At 49.4% G+C, this 20,892-nt stretch overlaps 1 protein-coding gene across 1 annotated transcript; it reads left to right on the top strand.

Annotated features, from left to right (window-relative positions):
- Window positions 1-1,041: 1,041 nt before the first annotated feature.
- NR2E1 (nuclear receptor subfamily 2 group E member 1) lies at window positions 1,042-19,553 on the top strand. The gene is made up of 9 exons (XM_046677665.1): window positions 1,042-1,066; window positions 5,690-5,835; window positions 9,067-9,154; window positions 10,670-10,905; window positions 12,230-12,376; window positions 14,509-14,605; window positions 14,993-15,142; window positions 15,403-15,508; window positions 19,391-19,553. The coding sequence occupies exons 1-9, from the start codon at window positions 1,042-1,044 to the stop codon at window positions 19,551-19,553; spliced, it is 1,158 nt and encodes a 385-aa protein (XP_046533621.1).
- The last annotated feature ends 1,339 nt before the right edge of the window (window positions 19,554-20,892 follow it).

Below are 20,892 nucleotides of genomic sequence, written 5' to 3'. Positions count from 1 at the left end.
TCCATCTCCCCTCCCCTTCCCCTCTTGCCATGAAATAGAGTAATTCATTTTTATTGCAAGAGCAGTACCGTGCTCACCATCGCGCACGCACAGAGCCACACTCCCATATTCACTCTGCAACTCGTCAGCTCCGAGAGCGCCTGCATTTTCTTTGGGAGCCGCTTGGAGGTTCATTAATATCATTAGCATTTAACCCCCTCCCTCTTCCCATCCCCTCCCCGCACATGGCTGACGTCAGACCCCGCCAGGAGTTGGGGGAAAAGCTAAGTGGGCCAGGGACGCCCTATTCCCCTCCCCGCGACTGCCTGTCAGAGCGCTTCTGGAGATATTACAGGGGACCCAGCCCGCAGCGACAGGCACAAAGTCACGGGGTAATGAACTTCGGGGACCCTTTGCCGCTGCGTGCGCGGCTCTCCCCGGAAACCCGGACCTGGCCGCCTGTTTCCTCGGAAGACTTCCCAGCAATCTAGTTTTCGCACCCCGCGCTCGGGTTTGGGCAGCGCCGAGCCCATCTGCCTGAGCCTGCAGTTGTGTTTTCCTTCTCTCCTTAGAAGACCAGCGGCCTGTAGAGATCTATGCATACTCTGCATGCCTAATGTAGAGGGAGAAATTGAAGACTGAGAGACCGGAATGGGGAAAGAGAGGGATTTCACCCTTTTTGCTCCGTAGGAAGACCATTTTCGTGTCTCCATCTCTGTCCTTCAATACCCCTCTCTCGCTGTCCTCCTCCCTTCTTCCTCGATCTGCCTGTCCGTCTCTCCATTCGTCTGTCCATGCGTGTGTCCATATCAAGCAACATTCCCAGCAGCTGCGGTTTTGCAAGAGCCGGGAAGAAACTTAAGGATGCTTAAATTTCCACTGTGGAACGAATTCTGAGCCCTCGGGGAGCAGCGCAGCGCGCGACTGATACCCACCTGTCCGGCCCGGGAGCCTCGCAGGCTGGAGGGCGGCTGGAGAGCGGCGGCGCCCGGCGGCGAGGCGGGCGCTGCCGGCCGGGACTCGGGCAGCGCCCACCAACCGCTCCGCCCCGGGCCCGCCAGCATGAGCAAGCCCGCAGGATCAACAAGTGGGTACCTTTCCGGCCGCCGCGGGGCTCCGGCGGCGCGCAGCCTGGGGCGGGCGGGCGGGGAGGCCTGGGAGGTCCTGCCCCGAGCGCTGCGGCTCCGAGCCCGGGAGCGGTACTCCGGCGGCGTGCGCGCTTTGGCCCAGCTCCTCCCAGACCGTGAGTCGGAGCGTTTCCTGGCGAGGGAAGAGCAATTTCGTTACCTCTGGATTGCTTGGTTCCCCCCTCTCTCTGGTGCGGTGGGAAGGTTGCGACCCATGCAGCCCACCAGTCCGGCGAGTTGCCTCCACTTAGCCGCCAGGTGCGGGGAGGAGGGGGGCGACGGGGGCGGGAACTAGGCCGCAGCTCCAGGCGGCAGCACAATAACACGCTCGCTCCAAACTCCGAGCTCCAAGGCGCAAAAGCAACTCTGCGCAAAGCGGATTTGAATGGAATGCTTTGCACCCCGTTTCTAGCTGTTTCAAATAATCCTGCAAACCGGGAAGCAGAAACAATTTAAAAGTCACATTTTCCTTAATCCTAAATCCGCGTAGGTCATAACTGGGGAATTTAAAGTATGGCGAACCGCTCTAGCAAAGAGAGGACCAAATCCCTAATCCCAAGGACTTTTCGAGCGGGAGCTCGGCAGAGGCAGGAGTGTGCGGCCTGTTCCCTTCGCGCGCTCCTCTCCTTCCTCAGACTTGCTTACCGGTGGCTCTCCCTCGGAACGCCAAGCCGAGGCTGGTCTCTAACTTCCCCTAGACGCCGCCGTGCAGGGCTGAGTGTGTGCGAGGGCATCTGTGTACACCGTGCCTGTGGAACCGAGACGTGCAGGCCCGAGCTGGAGTTGGGCGGCGCGGCCGCAGTGCTCGGATCTCCCCAGGGCATTTCAGTTCCCGCCTTCCGGGGGCCCGGGGCTGCCGCTGCCGCCGTCCCCACGTCTCGAGTTCTCCCTCCGGCCTTGAGATTTTCTGCACCCGCCTGTGGCATTTTTGACGCTCTGTGCTTTCCTCAGTCCCCCTCTCCTCGCTCGCCCACATTGTCCTGAGTCTTTGAAAGTTGGGAGCGTTCGAGATACTTCTGAGGTCCACTTAAGTGGCATGCAATTCCAGCTCTACCCCCCTTCCCGAAGTGCGTGGTGTTTTCACTTTGCCCGTTTGTTTTGGTTTGGGTGCTGACGTTTTAAAAATTAGAGTAAAATGAACGCGAACAAAAAGAGAAAATGAGAAATGTCTAGATCTGGGGAAGAGAGAAGGAACGCTAGCCGCGTCCCGCCTTGGAGCCCACCCTGGAGAAGGACCAGCGTCCGCAGCGAGCCTCGGGCCTACCCCGGCCTCCCTGCGCAGTCTCTGGGAAGGGAGGCCAGCTCGCCTTTTGCGGCCCACGTTCCCGGGTGTGAGGGGCCTTCGCAGGAGGCGCCGAAGTGACCCTTTCCTGTTGCATTCCGAGCTTCCATGGCAAAAACCGAAGCCCGCAGGCCTCGCTCGGCAGCCTCCTGGCTCGCTCGCCCTGTGCCAGGCCCTCCCTGGCTTCCTTGCCTGGAAGTAAGGGGGCTCGGACTCTCGCGCCCACTTCAGGTGTGGAGCCGCCGGGCTAGGGGCGGGGGTGTGAAAAGCGAGGCCTGGGAGGCGAGGGAAGCGGCCGGCGCCAAGCAGGGTCGCGGGGGGCTGCGCCCGCCTGTTGTGCACGAGGACGCAGGGGACCCTCAGGACTTTTAGGAGGAACGGCGGAGTGACGCACTGGGCAAACTTTGGAGCTTTCCAACGTCCCGAGAGCCAGAGATTGGCCTCGGCAGCCCGGAGCCCCGGCGCGGGTCCCGACGCCGCTGCAGAGGGGTCCCCGGCCCGCGGGGACAGCAGCCCCGCCCGCGGCGCCGGCGCGTCCAGGCCTTCTCCAGACCGGCGGCGGCAGCCTGGCCCGAAAGCCGCGGCCCTCGGCCCCGGGCGGCGGGGAGGTCGGCGCTCAGCGGGCGAGGTCAGGGCCGAGCCGGGCCGCGAGGTCTGCAACCCCCGCCTGGCTCGGCTTCGCCCGGCTGGAGAGCAGAGCGCTGTCACCCGGGAGCCCCGCCTGGGTGGTAACAAGACCCCGGCCAGTCACCCCTGCAGCCCAGACTAACTTCTTTCAACAGTCTCTGATGGTAATTACAGTAATCGAAGCTGCCATATATCTTTAGGCAATTATGACACACAAAAAGCCCCAAGGGGACCCCCTGGCGAGGGAAGTTAAGAACGGTTTTCCAGCCTCGGGAAACTCCCGCTCGCCTCACGTCGGAGCTCGCTCGGCTAGCTAAATGAGAGGAGCTTTGCAACGGGGTCAACCAGCTTGTCTCGTGACCCCAAGTCACCTTAACGTGGCTGGGTGGCGGAGTCTGAGGCGCAGACCCGCTATGCCCCGGAATGTTTGCGTCCCTCCCTCCTGTGCCCCGCCCCAGGCGGGTCTGCCGTCTCTAATCTGCCCCGGGAGCCGCGGCTCCGAGGTCTGCGCCGAGCCCGAGGAGGGTCGTCCACCCCGCCCTGGTCCTCCCTGCACCCCCGCGGGGTTCTCCAGAGGATGGTGTCCCTGGCCTCCTGTCTGGATGGGCAGCGGGGGAAAAGAGCCCCTACCACTGCGCCTCCCGCGCGCTCGTCTTGGCATCCTCAGAAGTGCCACTGGGAAGAGGAGGACAGCTGGGGCGACAGAATGGTTGGACCCCAAACACGGACCCCATCTCAGCCAGAGGGGTGTGTGTTCTGCAGAGCAGTATGATTGCAAAATATGACAACCAAGTTTACTGCCTCCAGAGTGAGTGCGGTGAGGCCGAGCTGGCCTGGCGGCCAGGCTACTGGCAGGCCCGTGAGTTCCTTGGGGCGCAGGGACAGGCCCGAGGGGGCGAGGGGCAAGACCCGCTGTGGCCTCGCCTGGCTCTCTCCAGCCCCTCCCTCCCTCCAGCACAACCTCTCCTCCCACCCTCCGAGAGAGGGGGCACCAAGGAGATGGTGGCCGAGCCGCGCGTCTCCCCCGCCGCCCTTTGTCGCCATCCGAATTCCCATGCTACTCTTTTTGACGGGTCACTGGTGGCTCTATAGGCAGGTGCTATGGAGGGGTTGTAATTACCCCAGCCGAGCCTGGTGGTTACCGAACCCCCCCCCCCCCCCCCTCCCCCCCCCCCCCCCCCCCCACCCCTCCTCCAAGGCGGCAGCCCAGGGTGTGCTCCAGCCCCCCGGACGCCCAAGAATCCATCAGCAAGTTTCCACCTCGGCCTCCTCGAGGGCCCTCCGCACGCCGCGCCCTCGCCTCCCCTGGTCCCCTCGCCGCATCCTTGTCACCCTTGCTTCTCCTCACCCCGCCTAATCGCGTCCCCACCCGGGGCGCTCCGGGGAGCAGCTGTCGAGTTTCACCCAGGCCCGAGGACGCCGGGCCCAGACTGGAGGCCTTCGAACGGGCAGCGACGGGAAAACTACATGTTAAGAAGTTAGTTATTATTAACTAGTATTATTAACTATCATCATCATTATTATTAAAGCGTTAATTAAGTTACCACTTTATTTAATACCCCCATTGTTTGCAGGAAGAAGGATTTCTAAGTCCCTATAAACCTCTTCAAACTGGTTGGACTCTTGAACCTTCGAGAAAAGTAGTTCCCTCCCTACTGAATTTTGGAATATTACCCCCTTCCTGACATTCCTCCAGGGCCGGCGGCCACCCCAGGCTTGACGGGATCCCGAGGAAAGTTCTCTTAAGCCAGGCGACTGTCGAGGCCAGTCGGGGTGGGGGGCAATCTAGAGAAACCAGTCGGATCCTTTACAAAACTAGCCTCCGACAGTGGTGGAAAAACAGGAAGGGAGAGACCCGCACAGGGTCCAGCGTGAGGAGGCAGGTCTCTAAGAAGGAAGAACTCGGGGAGTCGAGGGAAGGCGAGGGGCTGTAACAGGTCCCACTTGACCTGCTAGCGAATCGACTTGCATCACGTCCGTCCCTCCCGCTTGCCTAGGCCGGTGCTAGTTACTTTGGGAAGAAATTTTTTTTTCCCTAAAAGAAATAATTTCTCAAAAGCGATCCACCCAGCATTTTTTTAAATAGGTAAAGCGAAAGTTGGGCAATTACCACTACCCTTATTATCATTAATAATCCTAGTATTAGCATTACAATAATAATCCTAATAATAACAACCGCCCGGCAGCTCAGAGAAAACTCGATTGCCTTCCAGCTGCCATCCCTGGTTCCAGCCGTGTTTGTTTTTCTTCTTTTCCCTTTTACATTTCAAGTTTGTCTCCTCGCGCGCTCACTAACAACTTTTCTCTGTTAAATGCAAGAGCCGGGGAGGGAGGCGGCCAAACTTTGCGCGGAGCAGAAAGGCAGCGGCGGGCTGCGCTGCCGCCCCGGCCTGCTGTAATCTTTTATTCCAAAATGGGCCTCGGCGATTAGAGGAGACCCAAATACATGTAGCGGTGCATGAATAATGCTCATTGTAGGAAACTGACACTTGCTCAAGGAAAAAAAGTTTGGCTATAAAATCACTTCATTATTTGCTTTTACTGCAGCTTCGGTGCTAATCCCTTCAGAGGTCAGATTGCTTAGCATCTCTCTCTCTCTCCTTTCCTCCCTCTCCTCCGCCCTCCTCTCCTTCTCGCCCCATCCCCCCCTTCCCGGTCTTTCCTGCGATTTCAGGCCGCATTTTAGATATTCCCTGTAAAGTGTGTGGCGACCGCAGCTCGGGGAAACACTACGGGGTCTACGCCTGCGACGGCTGCTCGGGTTTTTTCAAACGGAGCATCCGAAGGAATAGGACGTATGTCTGCAAATCTGGAAACCAGGTACCTTAGCCAGGGCTGCACTGCCTGGCTCCCCTCCGCTGCCTCCCCCTCCTTTGTTTGTGCCAAGGCCGCCTCTGAGTTTCCAAGCTACAGAGGAGAGACCAGGCCCTGACCTCGCCCTTCCTCTCCCCTCCTTACTGCCTCCACTCTCAGAGGCCCTTTCGCTTGGGAGAGGCGGGAAGAGGTAAGAGAGGACAAGAGTTTGCAAGGGGAAGTTTGAATGCCCCCAGCCTCCCTACACCCTGCGCCCCCCCTCCCCTGCCCTTTTAATCTTCTGATAGATTTTTACACTGGGTAAGGCCTACACCCAGTGGCTATAAGGCCAGCCCAAAGGACCTAAAGAAGTTTAGAATATAAACCACAAGTGCAAGCAGGAGAAAAGGCTATGTTGTGTTGCCTGCCCACCCCACCCCCAGCACCCAAGCTCAGTGCACTGACCACTTGCCTGATTGGCAGGAGTAAAAGGCACAGGGCATCACAGTCAAAGTTGAGGCCCAAAGTGAGAGTTGGCCGCTTGGGACAGAGACGATGTGCTCTGTGAGGGACTGTGCCCTTTCAGCTTTGAGAAGGGCAGAGGAGCTTCAGCACCCATGTGACTTTAACTGGGCCTGGTCAGAAAAGGGCCGAGTGAGTGAGAAGGCTCCCAAGGAAGGGCTAACTGGGACCCTCTCCAAGCTTCCCATGTCTCCTCTTTCTCTGCTTAGAAGACGTGCCTGGTTGGTTGTGTTTTGGTCTTGAGCAGGCAGAAGGAGTCTCAAAGAGAATGGGGAGTCAGGGCATGGGCTGAATGTGAGTCAAAGCTTCCAGAAAGAGAGAGTAGAACCCCCGACTCAGTTTCTAGCTCAGTAGTAGATTTATTTCAACCTAGGAGATCAGTCTTTTGGTCCCATATTTTGCCTTCTTCTTAGCCAGGCACACAGACCCTCAGCTCAGAGCTACCACCTTGACTCCCGAGAAGATCCTGGAGAGTGTATTAGTCAGAGGTCATCCTTTGGTAACCAAAATGGTGAAAACATTCTCACTAATTAATACATATGATACATGTATATACCTACATATATATTGTTTGGTGCTAGTGAATTAGTCCATCTTTTTCTGAAGCCATGTCTGCTCATATAAATTTCTGATAGATTTGAGTTATCCACAAAAAGAAGAAGACATTTGCATTTGGATAAGTTATTTTGAACTCTCTAGCTCTGTTACCTGTTTAATTTGGTACACAGCTCTGTATCAATTTTTAGCTCTGCCATAGGGACCCATCACATTATACACACACAGGACTGTATCCTAATAGCTCCACAGAAATATAGGGATTACTGTGGGTCATCAAATTTGAGCAGACTTCTACTTAAATTATCTTTCGCTTTTATGCAATGCACAGAATTAGGGAATCAAAATCTCAGATGTTATGCTTGATATTTTCAAAGGGGTTGGCTATCAATTCAAACATATTGATGTCAGTCCAAGTACTTGTAAAGGAGTGATAATAGACTCATCAGGCTTGGTGGTCTCTCCTTGCAGACAGAATAAATGGACTGAGCTGAGGCGCTCTTCTTTCTCTCAAGCTCCTGATATTTACATACACATCATTTGATTTGAAGACACTCTTAAGAACTAATGAAGGCTTCTATTTTGCATTAGCATGTTTATCAGAATACTAGGAGGATAACATCTGAGGATAGACATATGATTGCATTCAATAAGTTCTTTAAACCTCTTTACGTTGAACTGTTACACTGGCCAGCAAAGATGCCCTGAAGAATTCACTTAGGAACCCAAAATTATTTCCTTTCTCTCTTTTATTCTAAAATTAGGTAAATAATACTCCAAATTATTATTAACAGTAATGAGGACATTTAGAAATTGTTACAAAACCTCTGCCCTACCTTTATTTTAAATAAGTCAACATATTTTAAATTGGAGAGGTGTGATCTCATAAAATTGTGTATTCAAGTGTGTAATTTTTCCCTAAGGGATATTTGAGCAAATGTGCTTACTCCAAATTCAGAGTATATGAATTTTTGAGATCATGAAGCAAAATAAACATGCATTTATTTTATTCTCTTCCTTCCCACTGCAAATGTAACAGTAGCAAGTCATATAAACATAGGAGAGCACCAAACCTCTTATGTATTTTCTGTGTATAAAATACGTATGTAGATTTGACTCTTTACGTATCTATGCATATGTTCCCTCAGTAATGACACCTAACGCTGAATAAATTCCATAAGAAATTTTCTCTGTCAATTTCCTTTTAGTGGCCAATATTTTTCCAGAAAATTGCATTAGATAAAACATTTATTTTCTCACGCATCTTAGATAAATATTTCTAAGGCAGCAATTACCTCTTTTTTTCAGTTATCGGGCTGTCGTTCTCAGTCCATATTATCGTTTTGTCGGATAGTCCATCACATTAGCTTCCTTGTCATATTTACATAGGAGGCATTTCTAGATTTTGCCCAGGCTTTGGGCTCTTCCTTTCCCACCCACACCTCTGTAGACCAAGCCCTCCTAACCTCACTGGCTTCTGCCTCACCTTCTAGGAATGGCTGTGTTTCCATGAATCTGGGCTGAGGCTAGTCTTTAAGAGAACTCTTGACAGGCTGGTTATAAGGATTATTTCAAGTACCAAGGCAAAAGTGAGGAAACAAGAAAGTGAAGGATAAATAGCAGATATTTATCTGATAGATAAATGGGCTCACCCAGAAAATGACCGAAAGAGGTAAACCGGACCTGAAGCAGAAGGAAAGCATAGCTGGCGAGAGGGGCGGCGGCGGGGATGCCGGCAGGCCAGCGCACTCCCGACTGCTCTGAGGCCTCCTCCTCCGGCACCAGGTCGCTGTCTTCGGTCCTGAAAAGTTTTGCCCCTGCTCCACCACCTCCGCGCCTGGCCGAAGTTCCCCTCGTCAGCTTCTCTTCCCAGCGCTGCAGAGTCTGGCCGGCCGGGCGCTGTGCCCCTTCACCTGCTTGGAGAAGGACTTTTCCTCCTTGTCCGCTTTCATAGGATCAGGGCTTGGTCCTCTTGAAGCAGCCCCGGGAATCCTAGCTCTTTCTCTACCTGTCCCTGCTGGTGCCCAAGGCCCTGGAGTTTCGCGGACCCAGGCTTGGCGCTCCGGGGTCGGTGGCAGGGTCAGTTCTCACCTCCACGACATTTTCGTTTACCCGGTGCCGGCCTCGCATCCCCAGCCTGAAGGCCCTGGGGGCCGCTTGACCGCCTGCGCTCTGTTCCAGGGAGGCTGCCCGGTGGACAAGACGCACAGAAACCAGTGCAGGGCGTGTCGGCTCAAGAAGTGTTTGGAAGTCAACATGAACAAAGATGGTAATCAATACATCTTTTTATTGGTCTAATGTTGATTGAGTAGTAAGTAAATTATATGTACAGAAAATACATGGCCCCCCTATGCATGCAAATCATCTCCCTAACACTTCTTTCCAGATGCTGAGAATTGGCCTCGGGCTTTCAGGTGTATCCTTCCTCATTGAACTCCCTAGGCAAGGCCCATGCCCACCTAGCAAATTTGAGCCCCCACAAAGGCGTCGTTGCCAGGGACCCCACTCTGCTACGGATATTTCCTGCCTCGCTTCCTAATTCCTCTTCTCGCCTCTCCTTGCAGCCCTTTTTGTGGCCACCCTTAAGCCTGTTAGCCTCCCGCAGGATCTCGCAGTCCGGATAGTCTGCCAGGAAGGAAATCACGGGGACTAGGAGACGGTGTGCAGGAGGAGGGAGGGCAGAGACAGGAACACTGGGAATTTCGAGCCCTTGTTTGCAAATTCATCAAGATTCCAAAATCAGGAAGGCCATTATAGAGAGCTGGGCTTTTTCAAGGCCTTCTCTCGGTTCTTCAGAAAGGGCTGGACAGGCAGGGTGACACCTTGGGTGCCTCGGACACCTAGCTCCCAGAAGGCTCTTAAACGTGAAGAAAGAACTAGGACGTCAGGATGCTGGCTGCACACAGAGCGCCGTCCCAGTGCGCGCCGCGCGGTGGCCTGGCGAGGGCGCCCCAGGCCGGGGCGGGGCGGGGGTAGGGGTCAGGAGGGAAGAATGGGGCCTCAGGACAGGGTGCGGAGGGGGCTTTGCCGTGGCGGCGGGCCGGGTGACAGCTCCAGGAGGCACCGTGCCCGCTGGTGAGTGCTCCTTCCTCCGCAGCGCAGGAAGCAGGAGGGAGCGTCCAACCTGTTGAACTTGTGTATTGACAAGTTGTCAAGCTCGGCGAGCGGAAGATTGCCCTGAATTAATTTGTTTGTTTAAACTGTTGGTGGTAATTGTCACATCTCCCCTGCCTTCCTCCAGCACTCTCCGAGACAGGCTCTCCCTCGTCCCATCTCCCAGAGTCTTCCGGGCTCGGGTCCTTTTCTCCTGGGGCCCTCCGAGGCCAAACGACATTTCCTCAGGGGCGGGGGGTGGAGGTGGGGGGAGTCGCCCCTGGGCGGAGCGGGAAAATTCCGTGCACAGATGTGGTGCCTGGCTGTGCGCAATGCTCCCTCTCCCCTTGGTTGCGGACGAGGATACCTAGCTGCTCCGTCTCAAGGCTCTCGGTTTCCTTGCGACCTCCCTTGGGTGGGGAGGAGCCCTCAATGGATAGAGAAGTCATCTAGTCTTGCTTGAGGCTCGGCCGGTGTCGTGACCTCTCCTTGGCCTCAGCTTCCTAATGCATTCGATGTAAGACTTAGACGGTCTCAGAGCACCCTCCGCCCTCACGTCCCCTCTCCCTCGCTCTCTTCGCCTCTGGGGTGACTTTGCCTGTCCAGATGTGGCGTTTGGCCCGGGAGCGCGGGCAGCCGTCAAGTGTCGCCGAGTCTCTGATCCCAGGCACGCGTCTGTCTGTCTCTGCAGCCGTGCAGCACGAGCGGGGGCCTCGGACGTCCACCATCCGCAAGCAAGTGGCCCTCTACTTCCGTGGGCACAAGGAGGAGAACGGGGCGGCCGCGCACTTCCCCTCCGCCGCGCTGCCAGCGCCCGCCTTCTTCACCGCTGTCACGCAGCTGGAGCCACACGGCCTGGAGCTGGCCGCCGTGTCCGCCACCCCCGAGCGGCAGACCCTCGTGAGCCTGGCTCAGCCCACGCCCAAGGTCAGTGGCTTTGCTGGGCCCAAGGAGATCGCGCCAAGCGCAGGGCGGAGAGGGGCGCACCCACTCATTCTGAGGTGGGGTGGGGTTGAGCAAAAAATGGAGAGCCCTCGCGGGGTGCTCGGCCGGCCTCTGCAGGGCACTCTAGACCTCCCGCTCTTCCCTGTGGAGCCAGAGGTGCTCAAACTTTAGCGTGAGGTAAAGTCACTCTGAGCTGGCTACAAATGTGGACTCCAGGCCCATCCCCCCCAGAGTCCCTTTCTGCAAGTTTGAGGTGGGGCTCAGGAACCCGCTCCTTTAGAAAACCCAGATGTGAACCTGCCTGAACTGAGCGGGCAGCCTAGGAGTTCCCTGAGGCTAGAAGAGCAAACGTCTGTTTTTAGAAGAAAGGAGTTGCCTGCAGCTGACAGAAGAGCCCGAGTTGCAAACCTCAGGGATGTGTGTTCTTGGGCAAAGCTATGGCTCCCTAATGCAGGAGACAAATGTGGAATTCACCCGCCAAGACAGTTTGAGGAACCTGGCGTCCTTTCCCACACTCCCCACTCTCTCTTCTGACATACGTGGATTTACACCAAGACTGAGCCTCTACTAGAAGGGCCACAGCCAGAACGACCTCAAAAGGCTGCCACCTAGGGATTACCCTCCAGGCTTCCAGCTGGTACCTACCCAAAGCTCCCACTCCAAGTGGAGCAGGGCTCGGGGCCTCCCCCAGAGGAGGGCCAGCTGCAGCCCCACGCTGCAGGAAGCCAAACACCTGGGCACATGCACACGCACAATATTTAATATTGCTTTCTTACCCTTGATGTGTATAATAAGCTTGGGAAAGTAGTGTTATGAATATGTTGTCAGTTATGAATGGGAATGCTCTGTGAATGATTAAGATGTCTAATTGAAATATTTCCATAATATACTAATCCTTTCTAAAAATACTCATATGCATATTTGTGTTTGGGATGCCTATTAATTTATACTTTTTTCACATCTATTTTTATTTACACAAATGCAAGCAGCTCTTGTCTAAATTGGGAGACAGGCCTGGCACTTGGCTCAGCCCAAGGAAAATTTGCTGCACAAGATAGAAAAGCCAGATGCCCCCTCTGGAAGGAACAGGCCTCTAAAGAGTGGAAATGGGCGTCTCCAACAATTGTTATTTCCCAAGTTCTGTGGATGTAGATGTTTGGTTTTTATCCCCCTATGGCAACAGCCCATTTAAGTAGAACATCCAAATTCCTATCTCCTTCCCTGTTCTAATCATAAAGTTAAAAAGTTGGCTCTTCTGGCAAAGCTGTGGTCTCCTCACTCTCTGGTGTCTCTCTTCCCCACCCAGTACCCCCACGAAGTGAATGGGACTCCAATGTATCTCTATGAAGTGGCCACCGAGTCAGTGTGCGAGTCAGCTGCCAGGCTTCTGTTTATGAGCATCAAGTGGGCTAAGAGTGTGCCAGCTTTCTCCACACTCTCTTTGCAAGACCAGGTATGGCCAGGAGGGCCCTGAGGTCTTGGGGGAGGGCGGTTGGGAAAGAAGCAACAGTCATCATTATGAAGCCGGAGGTTACCCAGATAAATCGCCAAGGACAGGCATCCATTCTTAACAGCACCGAGGAACCTATTTTTTCTAGCTTCTTTCTATGGGTTCGAAATATCTAGTTATGGAATCCTTAGCAAGAAATGTAATTATGTTATTTCAGTAAAGATGGATCTGGTCTATGCAAAACAAACCTACAAGAACATTATCTCTTTTTTTAAGTTTAATTGAAGTATTAAATTTAATCACAAATTTTTAAATATCTTAATGACCTCTAAAATTATTAATAAAACAATGTTTTCTTAAGCACACTGGTACTGAGAGAAATAGAAGGAGATGAAAGTATTCTCCTGTAAGGTTTTTGGAACTAGTCTCATCATTTTATATTCACAGCATTATATTTTCCACTGTGATGCTCAGTTTTGGCCACTGATTTATCAGCATGCAGGGGTGAAGGGTACATTGCACACCTCCTGCAGGGAGGGTCTCCCTTGATTCTTTAAGTGTTTTCAGAGATTTTGTAAACAAATAGGCATTGTGCATAATTCTGTGGTTGTAAATGACATTCAGAGGGAGAAAAAGTATGTGCTGCTAAAAATTGCGTGGTACCAAAACACAGAAATGTTATCGTTAGGAATATCAGAAATAGCCTCTACCAGAATTTTTCTAACCTTAAGGGAAAGAAAGAAAATGAAGCGTTCACAACCATTGGCTGTCACTAGTGCATTCACGAAAATCAATGACAAATTTCCCAAAAGGCTAATAAGTGGTTCTAAAGGTAAAGGGTTTATTTCCTTAATTCATTTTATACCTAATTAAAGCATAATAGTGCCCTTTAATATGAAGTACATCTCCTACAGAGAGACTTGGCAATGTGCTCAAAACATTGAATATTCCAGCCTGGGATGTTGTTTTTTTCATGGTTTGGACGCTCAGACATGGCCAGAATTAGACATTATTTACCTTCCATTTTTAAAGTATTATTTTCTGTACTTAATGCAATAAACTAAAAATAAAGCATTTTGAAAATTAAACCTTTTGGTCTAATTGTGATTTTGGTTACAGGCCGTCACATTTCAGTTTTTAGCTCCCAAAAGGAAATCCTTTCACATAAATCATCCAGAACTGGCTGGTTTCTGAGAGATTTTTCAAAAACAGATTTTTCAAGATGGCTGGGTTCTATCTTCAACCAGGTTTACTCATTCACTCTAACCATTTGCTCTGTGTCTGTGGTGTATGAGTAAATTGGCTATTTTTTCTCAAAACAAGTATTTGTAGACTCTTTAATCCAAACAAAATTTACTTACTGTCTGCCACTTAGCCCTTCGGTGCAAACCCTTCAACAACAAGCAAACTGTGGTGAAGTAGAATCCAGTATATTAATCTGGAATAGGAGCCGGAGTTTCATTTTAAATATTCAGTAGCACATTTTATTAGAATGAAAATGACAAGCACCTTGATGCTGTCCACTTATGAGCCTCGGAAAAATCAGGCAGTGAGATGAGGTAAACTCAGCAAAACCCGATTAACATAATTACACCCTGATTTCCCTGCATGCCTCTTGGGAATTAGTGATCCCTCTTTCTCTGTCTGTCTGTCTGTCTGTCTGTCTGTCTGTCTGTCTGTCTCTCTCTCGGCTCAGCCCCCTCAACCCTCCAGGAAGACGGGGGCCCAAATCTGCCCACTTAGTCTAGAATCCTCAACTCGGATAAAATCAGCATTTTATATGAGGGAAATTCACCTGCTGAGCTGCTGGTGACATTTCGTAGATCCTGGATCTCAGAAGCTTCTAGGTGGTTAAGAAGGAATGGATGCAAGGACAAGAAGGATAAACCCTTTACCAGGGGAAGCAAAGTTGGGGGAATTGGGATGGCTGACTTTCAATTGCATGTGCTTATCCATAGGCACCTTTTCAAAAAGGAAAATCCAGGAAAATAAGGGAAAGCTAAAATATTCAGAGGAAAAATGACCAAGACAGGCATTTAAAACACTTTTTAAAATAATGGAAATTTACATATTGCAATTGTTTATAAATTTATAAATTACACACTATATTATATTATACGTCTATTGTATGACAGCTGATGCTTTTGGAAGATGCTTGGAGAGAACTGTTTGTTCTAGGAATAGCACAATGGGCCATTCCGGTTGATGCTAACACTCTACTGGCTGTATCTGGTAAGAATTGCACAATTTAATGACTTTGTTGTAGAAATTACCATAAAAATACATTACTGAAAAAAGAACAACATGTAAAGAATAACAAATTCCTGCTGAACAATAGCGTATACCTGTCATTTATAAATCTATATTTAAATGCAAATAATGTTGTTTTGTTGTATTCATGACTGCTTGCATTGTTATTTAAATGCAAATTACTGTGTTTGTTATCATCCAAGAGAAGATTTTATATTAACTTTCATACAATATAGCCGGTTTACATGGAATCAGATATCTTAGAGTGACAATTGAATAGATATTAATATGCAGGATTTTGTCAAAAATCAATATTAAATCATGAAAATGCCTTCATATTAGAGCATTTATTCCATATTTTTATTCTAGGCATGAATGGTGACAACACAGATTCCCAGAAGCTGAACAAGATTATATCTGAAATACAGGCTTTACAAGAGGTGGTGGCTCGGTTTAGACAACTCCGGTTAGATGCTACTGAATTTGCCTGTCTAAAATGCATTGTCACTTTCAAAGCTGGTAAGCAGACACAAATCCATGTCTCTTCTCTTTCCCCAGTTTGCCCCCTCAATAATTCAGCCACCTCAAAGACAGACCCTTGTAAAAAGAGGTGATTGTTTTTCAAGGGAGCCGATACTCTCAGTTTGATGAGGGGAGGACCCCGCTTTCGATAGCCGTAGGGGTCTGCATGTTCTGCTGGCCATCCACTTCCAGAGAGGAGCTTTCCCCATCTGCGTTTCCTGTGCTGCCTGTCACAGTTTCCTGGTCTTCATTTCTAGTTCCAACACACAGTGGTTCTGAACTGAGAAGTTTCCGGAATGCTGCCGCCATTGCAGCTCTTCAAGATGAAGCTCAGCTAACTCTCAACAGCTACATCCACACCAGGTGACTTTTGTTTCCCTTGAATGTGTACTTAAGAAAATTGCTTCCATTGTGAATGTGTAAGCAGACGGTAATAAGCCAGTTCAAACATTGTGACTAATTATCCTGTTGCCAGCAAGTTAATTTAGTTACAGTATATGTCCTCACCTATCTGGCAGGGTGGGTGAGAGGAGTAAACCAAAGTAGATTATTGGAGGGAAACACAACAGACGCCTTACAGCCGTCCTGGCGGAACAAGTTGATCTGTCAAAACAGTTGAACACATTTTGATGAATGGACCCAGATATGGGAAAAGCCAAAAATGAAGGCTAAAGTGTTATGGTTGATATAGTAGAGAGCGGGCCCATCATCCTTTAAAAAAGTCAAGTGCCTTTCTTTGGATGCCCATCCCAAAGAGAAGGACCAGAGAACTTTCTAAAGAGGCCATCTTTCCCCCATCATGACTGCTGTTTGACTTTGCTGATTAGTACCTGTTGAGTGGCTGAGTCATAGCCCCCACCGGGTTTCTTCTGGCCAAGCAGTGCCTACTGGCAGAGGCTGTTCTTGGCTATTTGTAGAAACTCTCACCTGCTGGGGATCCAGCGATGCTCTTCCTGGCCCACCACCGATGGGGAGGTCTACCCGGAGGTATAGCGTTTCTGACTCCATTTTCACATGAAAAAAAGCAAGGCTTTTCAAGAGTGGTGAGCAGCTTCCTAAGTTAGGACTGTGGTAGAGGTGAGGTTAGAATCGAGTTGCTGTTCTTTTTATTCTCTAGATTGATATTGAGGGAAACCCATGGAAGCCTGTCTCTATCATCTCAACGTGGAAGTAACTAAATCAAACGGGTAGAGGCGGTTAATGCCCCCCTCACCTAAGGGGTCAGAGAAACCCCAAGTCAGCTGTATTCATTGGGGGTGATAACACTTCTGCTAGGATCTCCCTATTCTGTTGTAAATCCTCTTTTGAATACTAATGAATAAAACTGTCCCCTGTCCATGGAACATCACTGGAACTGTGTTGTGACAGTGCATGTGTATATGTTTTTCCAAATTAAAGTGAGATGGGTTTTAAATTTAAATCCATGTTAAATTTCAGAATGTATGTAGTAAGCACTTAATATTTGTTCAAAATCATGAAATGGAGCAGTGCATAATTTGGGCACTTTTTCCCTACTAAAAACTAACTTGGATATCATAAGTGACCTTTGACACTTAGAGTCTTTAAGGCATAAAGAACATTACGCCAAGGAGAATGTGATATCTGGAAAGTGATTCAGTCAGGCTTTACTGAATACTCACTCTGTGCAGGGCTCCTGGTGAGCATTGTGGGACCCCAGAAAGAACCAGACACTGCCCCTTATCTTTGCATGAGGCAGGAAAAAGTGTTACTCCAATTCAGACCAGAGGAGAGGGGAAAGAAAAATGGAGAGTGGGAGAGACACGTTCTGTTTGGACGGGGTGAAGGAAAGTCTGGAAAGACTGATGGATGGAGGAGAGCACATGTGAGCTGGTCCTTGACTGGGAGGATCTCAGCAGGGGAGAGGGGCACAACGAGAGCCAGTAGAGGGGCTGGTAGAGGCGCTGTGGGAGGTGCTGGAGAGGTGAGCAAGGAGAATCTAAGTGAGCTGGCCTGCCAGGAGCAGCTTATGGGGAGAGTAGAGGGGGTGAAACCACAAACTGACAAAACTCTGTCTTAGAGAAAAGCAAATAGACCATTTCTCCCCCACCCTCAAAACAGGGAAGTTATTCACGGAAGGAACACATTTGCTTTGACGTGCAATTTTGATTTCATGATATCAGCTACAGCTATAATTTAATATTAATATCTAGAGTCTACATGTGACAAAACTGATGATGCCTTATTCCTTAGCTTCTTCAAATCAGTGAACATTCTCCTCTAGCACTTTCCTGTCTAGAAAAACAAAATCTGAAATTGAAAAGTTAATGTTGCCAATTGAGCTAATTGTACATTAATTGTTAAAATTGAGAACTGAGCCAGTTGTTACAGCTCTGTAAGCTATTTCTGTAATTCTTTAGGACATAAGGAGAAGGAATTGGCATGTCACACAAACTATATGTTATAACTAAAGGTCAAATATTCAGATCTGTGACAGACCCAGAACACTTACACCTGGAGAGAAAACTTCCAGTTATTTATGCTGCTGATGGATGAAGTCAGGGGCGTAGATATTCTAAAAAATAATTTTGAGCAGTCAGAGACACTCTCTCTCTGTCTCTCTCTCTCTCACACACACACACAGACACACACACACACACACACACACACACACACATTGTTATTGTCCCTGGGTAGCACAGTACTTCACATATAATAGACAATTAGTTCTTGTTGACTGACTAACCAGCCCCTTCCAAACTAGAGAATAAAAGAAGTGGGTGAGTGGGTTAGTGGATAGTCTACTCATAGAAAATCAAGAGTTAATAGTCTATGGATTGTCCCAAATCCATCCTTTCTGAAAGCAATTATTTCCCACAGTGTTTTCTCACCTTGGGAAACTTCCAGCACGTTGGGTGGATGCTGCACACATGATGGGGGCTTGTCTAGACAGCCACTACCTCCCACCCACTGCAGGCTTCTCTCTCCTCTGCCTGATCCTGGGAAGGGAAACAGAGCTGTTGAAGGGAGCGAGTGACCAAGGTGAAAGGGAGGGGTGGGTCTTGGGATTACTTTCCAGGAAACATGGGAGATACTTTCATCAAGGAGAGCAAGTGGTGGGATTTGGGTGTTTTTTAAAATGTAGAAAGGCTATGCTATTTCCATACCACATCATTGAAGGTGGTCTAGTGGTCCCTGTCCATGGGTGGTCGTGAAGCGAAAGAGCCAAATGAGGTCCTCAGAGGCCAAGGATGTATTATCAGACCATTATCAGGTTGAAGAGAGGGACTGTCATGTGCTACAGCGAAGAGACAGTCACGAAAACTGCTCCCCTGGCCTCTATTTGCAGGGGAGAGTTATCAGGCAGTTCAACTCAGTGTTCAGCTATCCAACTCCTGTGAAGGAATTTTGATATCTGTCAGTTTTTCTGGCACCTTATGGCCACAGGTTGAACCTGGCTTGGTTGCAGGTAGGTGTCCTGGAGCTCAGTCTTTTAGGCGGTCAGTTTCAGTGGAGGGAGCCCTCCTTGTGGAGGGGATGGATACCTGATTCCAGGCTACTGACTGAAGAATCATCGGGGCTGCCATGAGGAGATGGTTTATAGGCATCTGAAGGCAGCAGAAAACGGAACTTGCATATCTGAGCCCAGATGTATGTTGGACATCAAGAGAGGAAATTGTTAAGCAATTTCTCACATCTTTAATTATATGCCAATTTCATTGACATGAAAGTTGGGTGGCAGTGCCACCCAACAGAACTTAGTCTTTAATTTGCAGTGTAATAAGGATGGAATTATTCCTGAGAGTGACTAAGTATAATGCCTGAATAATGATTTGGAGAATTGCTTAGAAAAGGACTCATTTTATTTTAGAGAAATAGCCTGGTGGAGAAGCCTTGAGAATTGGAAAACGTGGGTGCTATGGCTAGCCTTGTCGTCCATACCAGCGGTGTTTTCTACCCTGGAAACCTTAAGTTTATTATTTGACCTACACTTAGTACCATGTTTGTTAAAATTATTTTTTTTCTCCAAACAAAATGCATCCCCTTTGCTAATGTAGAGACAGTTGCCGTGTGATGTTGGCAGCATCGTTTATGCTTACCATGCCTTGCTTGGTTTACCTGATAAACTGGGACGGTAGTGCCTGTCTAGGACTCTGTTGCAAGGATAGTATGTTATTAAAGAGGCCCAATCAGGAGATCATGCTGAAGATGGTGTGTGTTCCAGTATAAGATATTAATTGCCATCAGTAATGGATCTTATTGCTTTCATGGCTTCTCCTATTCCAGATATCCCACTCAGCCGTGTCGCTTTGGAAAACTCCTGTTGCTTTTGCCAGCTTTACGTTCTATTAGTCCATCAACCATAGAAGAAGTGTTTTTCAAAAAGACCATTGGCAACGTGCCAATTACAAGACTACTTTCAGATATGTACAAATCCAGCGACATCTAAGCTCTCGAGGTCCCCACTTTTCAGGATGGGACAGTCTCTGATGAACTTCTACCCACGGAGAACAAGCCTCAACTAACAAACGCTTCAGGGGGCATAAACCTGGGGATGTGCAGCCTGCAGGAAAAAATGTCAATTGGCACAGAACAGTTCCAGTAGCTTTGACCTGCTGCCTCACCCAGGGTAGGGCAGCCTGGAAGGAAAGGGGGAGTCACAGGACCCCTGAGCAGAGCGCTCACTGCTGCCATGCCCTGGGAGGGGGGCGGAATCGGGGGCTGTCACAGGCCTGCCGTTCTGCCTCTTCCTGGAAGATCCGGCTGAACTATCAAAAGCCGAAACACAAGTAGAACTTTCTTTTCCTTTTTAGCTTACAAAGTTGGGTAACCAAATATAGTTCTCTGTGTATAACATCAGACAGCAGCCTTCAGAACTATCTTATGTTGGAGAATTTATTTTACAAATAATGGTTAGGTCTTCAATCAAAAGTTTTATCAAAAGTTCCCCTTCTATTGTAATACATCATGAAGTGGCCTTCAGAACTGAGCTAATAAGTGAAAGGTAGCTGATGCCATGAGATTTGCTTTTCCTCTCTCTTTTTTCTTTCCCTTCTCTTTCGTTCTTCTTTTTCTTTCTAATACCATAGGCCAGGCAACCTTGTCAAAGGAATTGGTGGACGAAAATGAGATTCTCACCAGGACTTTAGGTTGGATAACATCTCAAAAATAGAAGAGCTTTACTAAAGGAACACAAGTCAAGGGAGGGTGAATAAAGACAGCAAAACCAAATAAAGTGGAGATGAGTGATGGAGGGAGGCAGATTGCTGTCCCATTAACATAGTGCTGAAACCAAAGGCAATGGGGGTCGACACTCGTGTTTCAGCGAGTCACACCAGACAGTAAATGAATAGAGATATGATGCCAGAAGGAACTTCAAGGAGATGGATGCGAAAGGTTTCGTGACTGATCCATTGCTAACAGCCTGAGACTCTTCAATGCCTTTCAGAAAACCGGTTTCCAGTAAAGCCTTGAATGCGTACACACGCATGTGCACACACACACACACACATCGTCCTATACTATACGCTGCTCCTTTGGTATGAATCTATACTTACGGAAATGTAGAAACAAACATTTTAAAATAGCTGCTGTACTTTTCACGTTTTGATTTATTAGGTACTAGCACTGAGGAAAAATATCCAGCACTTGGCCTATCATAGGGTGAGTCAAACTTTTCTTGTACAAAGTGAATTAACTGGTTTGTGAAGTTACAGGTTGTACTCATTGTATTTACAAAGAATAAAAATATATTGAATTTAAATGAACTCTGCCTGATTTCTTAGCCT

Source organism: Equus quagga, chromosome 11, assembly GCF_021613505.1.
Source record: "Equus quagga isolate Etosha38 chromosome 11, UCLA_HA_Equagga_1.0, whole genome shotgun sequence".
Classification (NCBI taxonomy): domain Eukaryota; kingdom Metazoa; phylum Chordata; class Mammalia; order Perissodactyla; family Equidae; genus Equus; species Equus quagga.
Note: the sequence above shows the minus strand (reverse complement) of the source record. Positions and strands in the feature narration are given on the sequence as shown.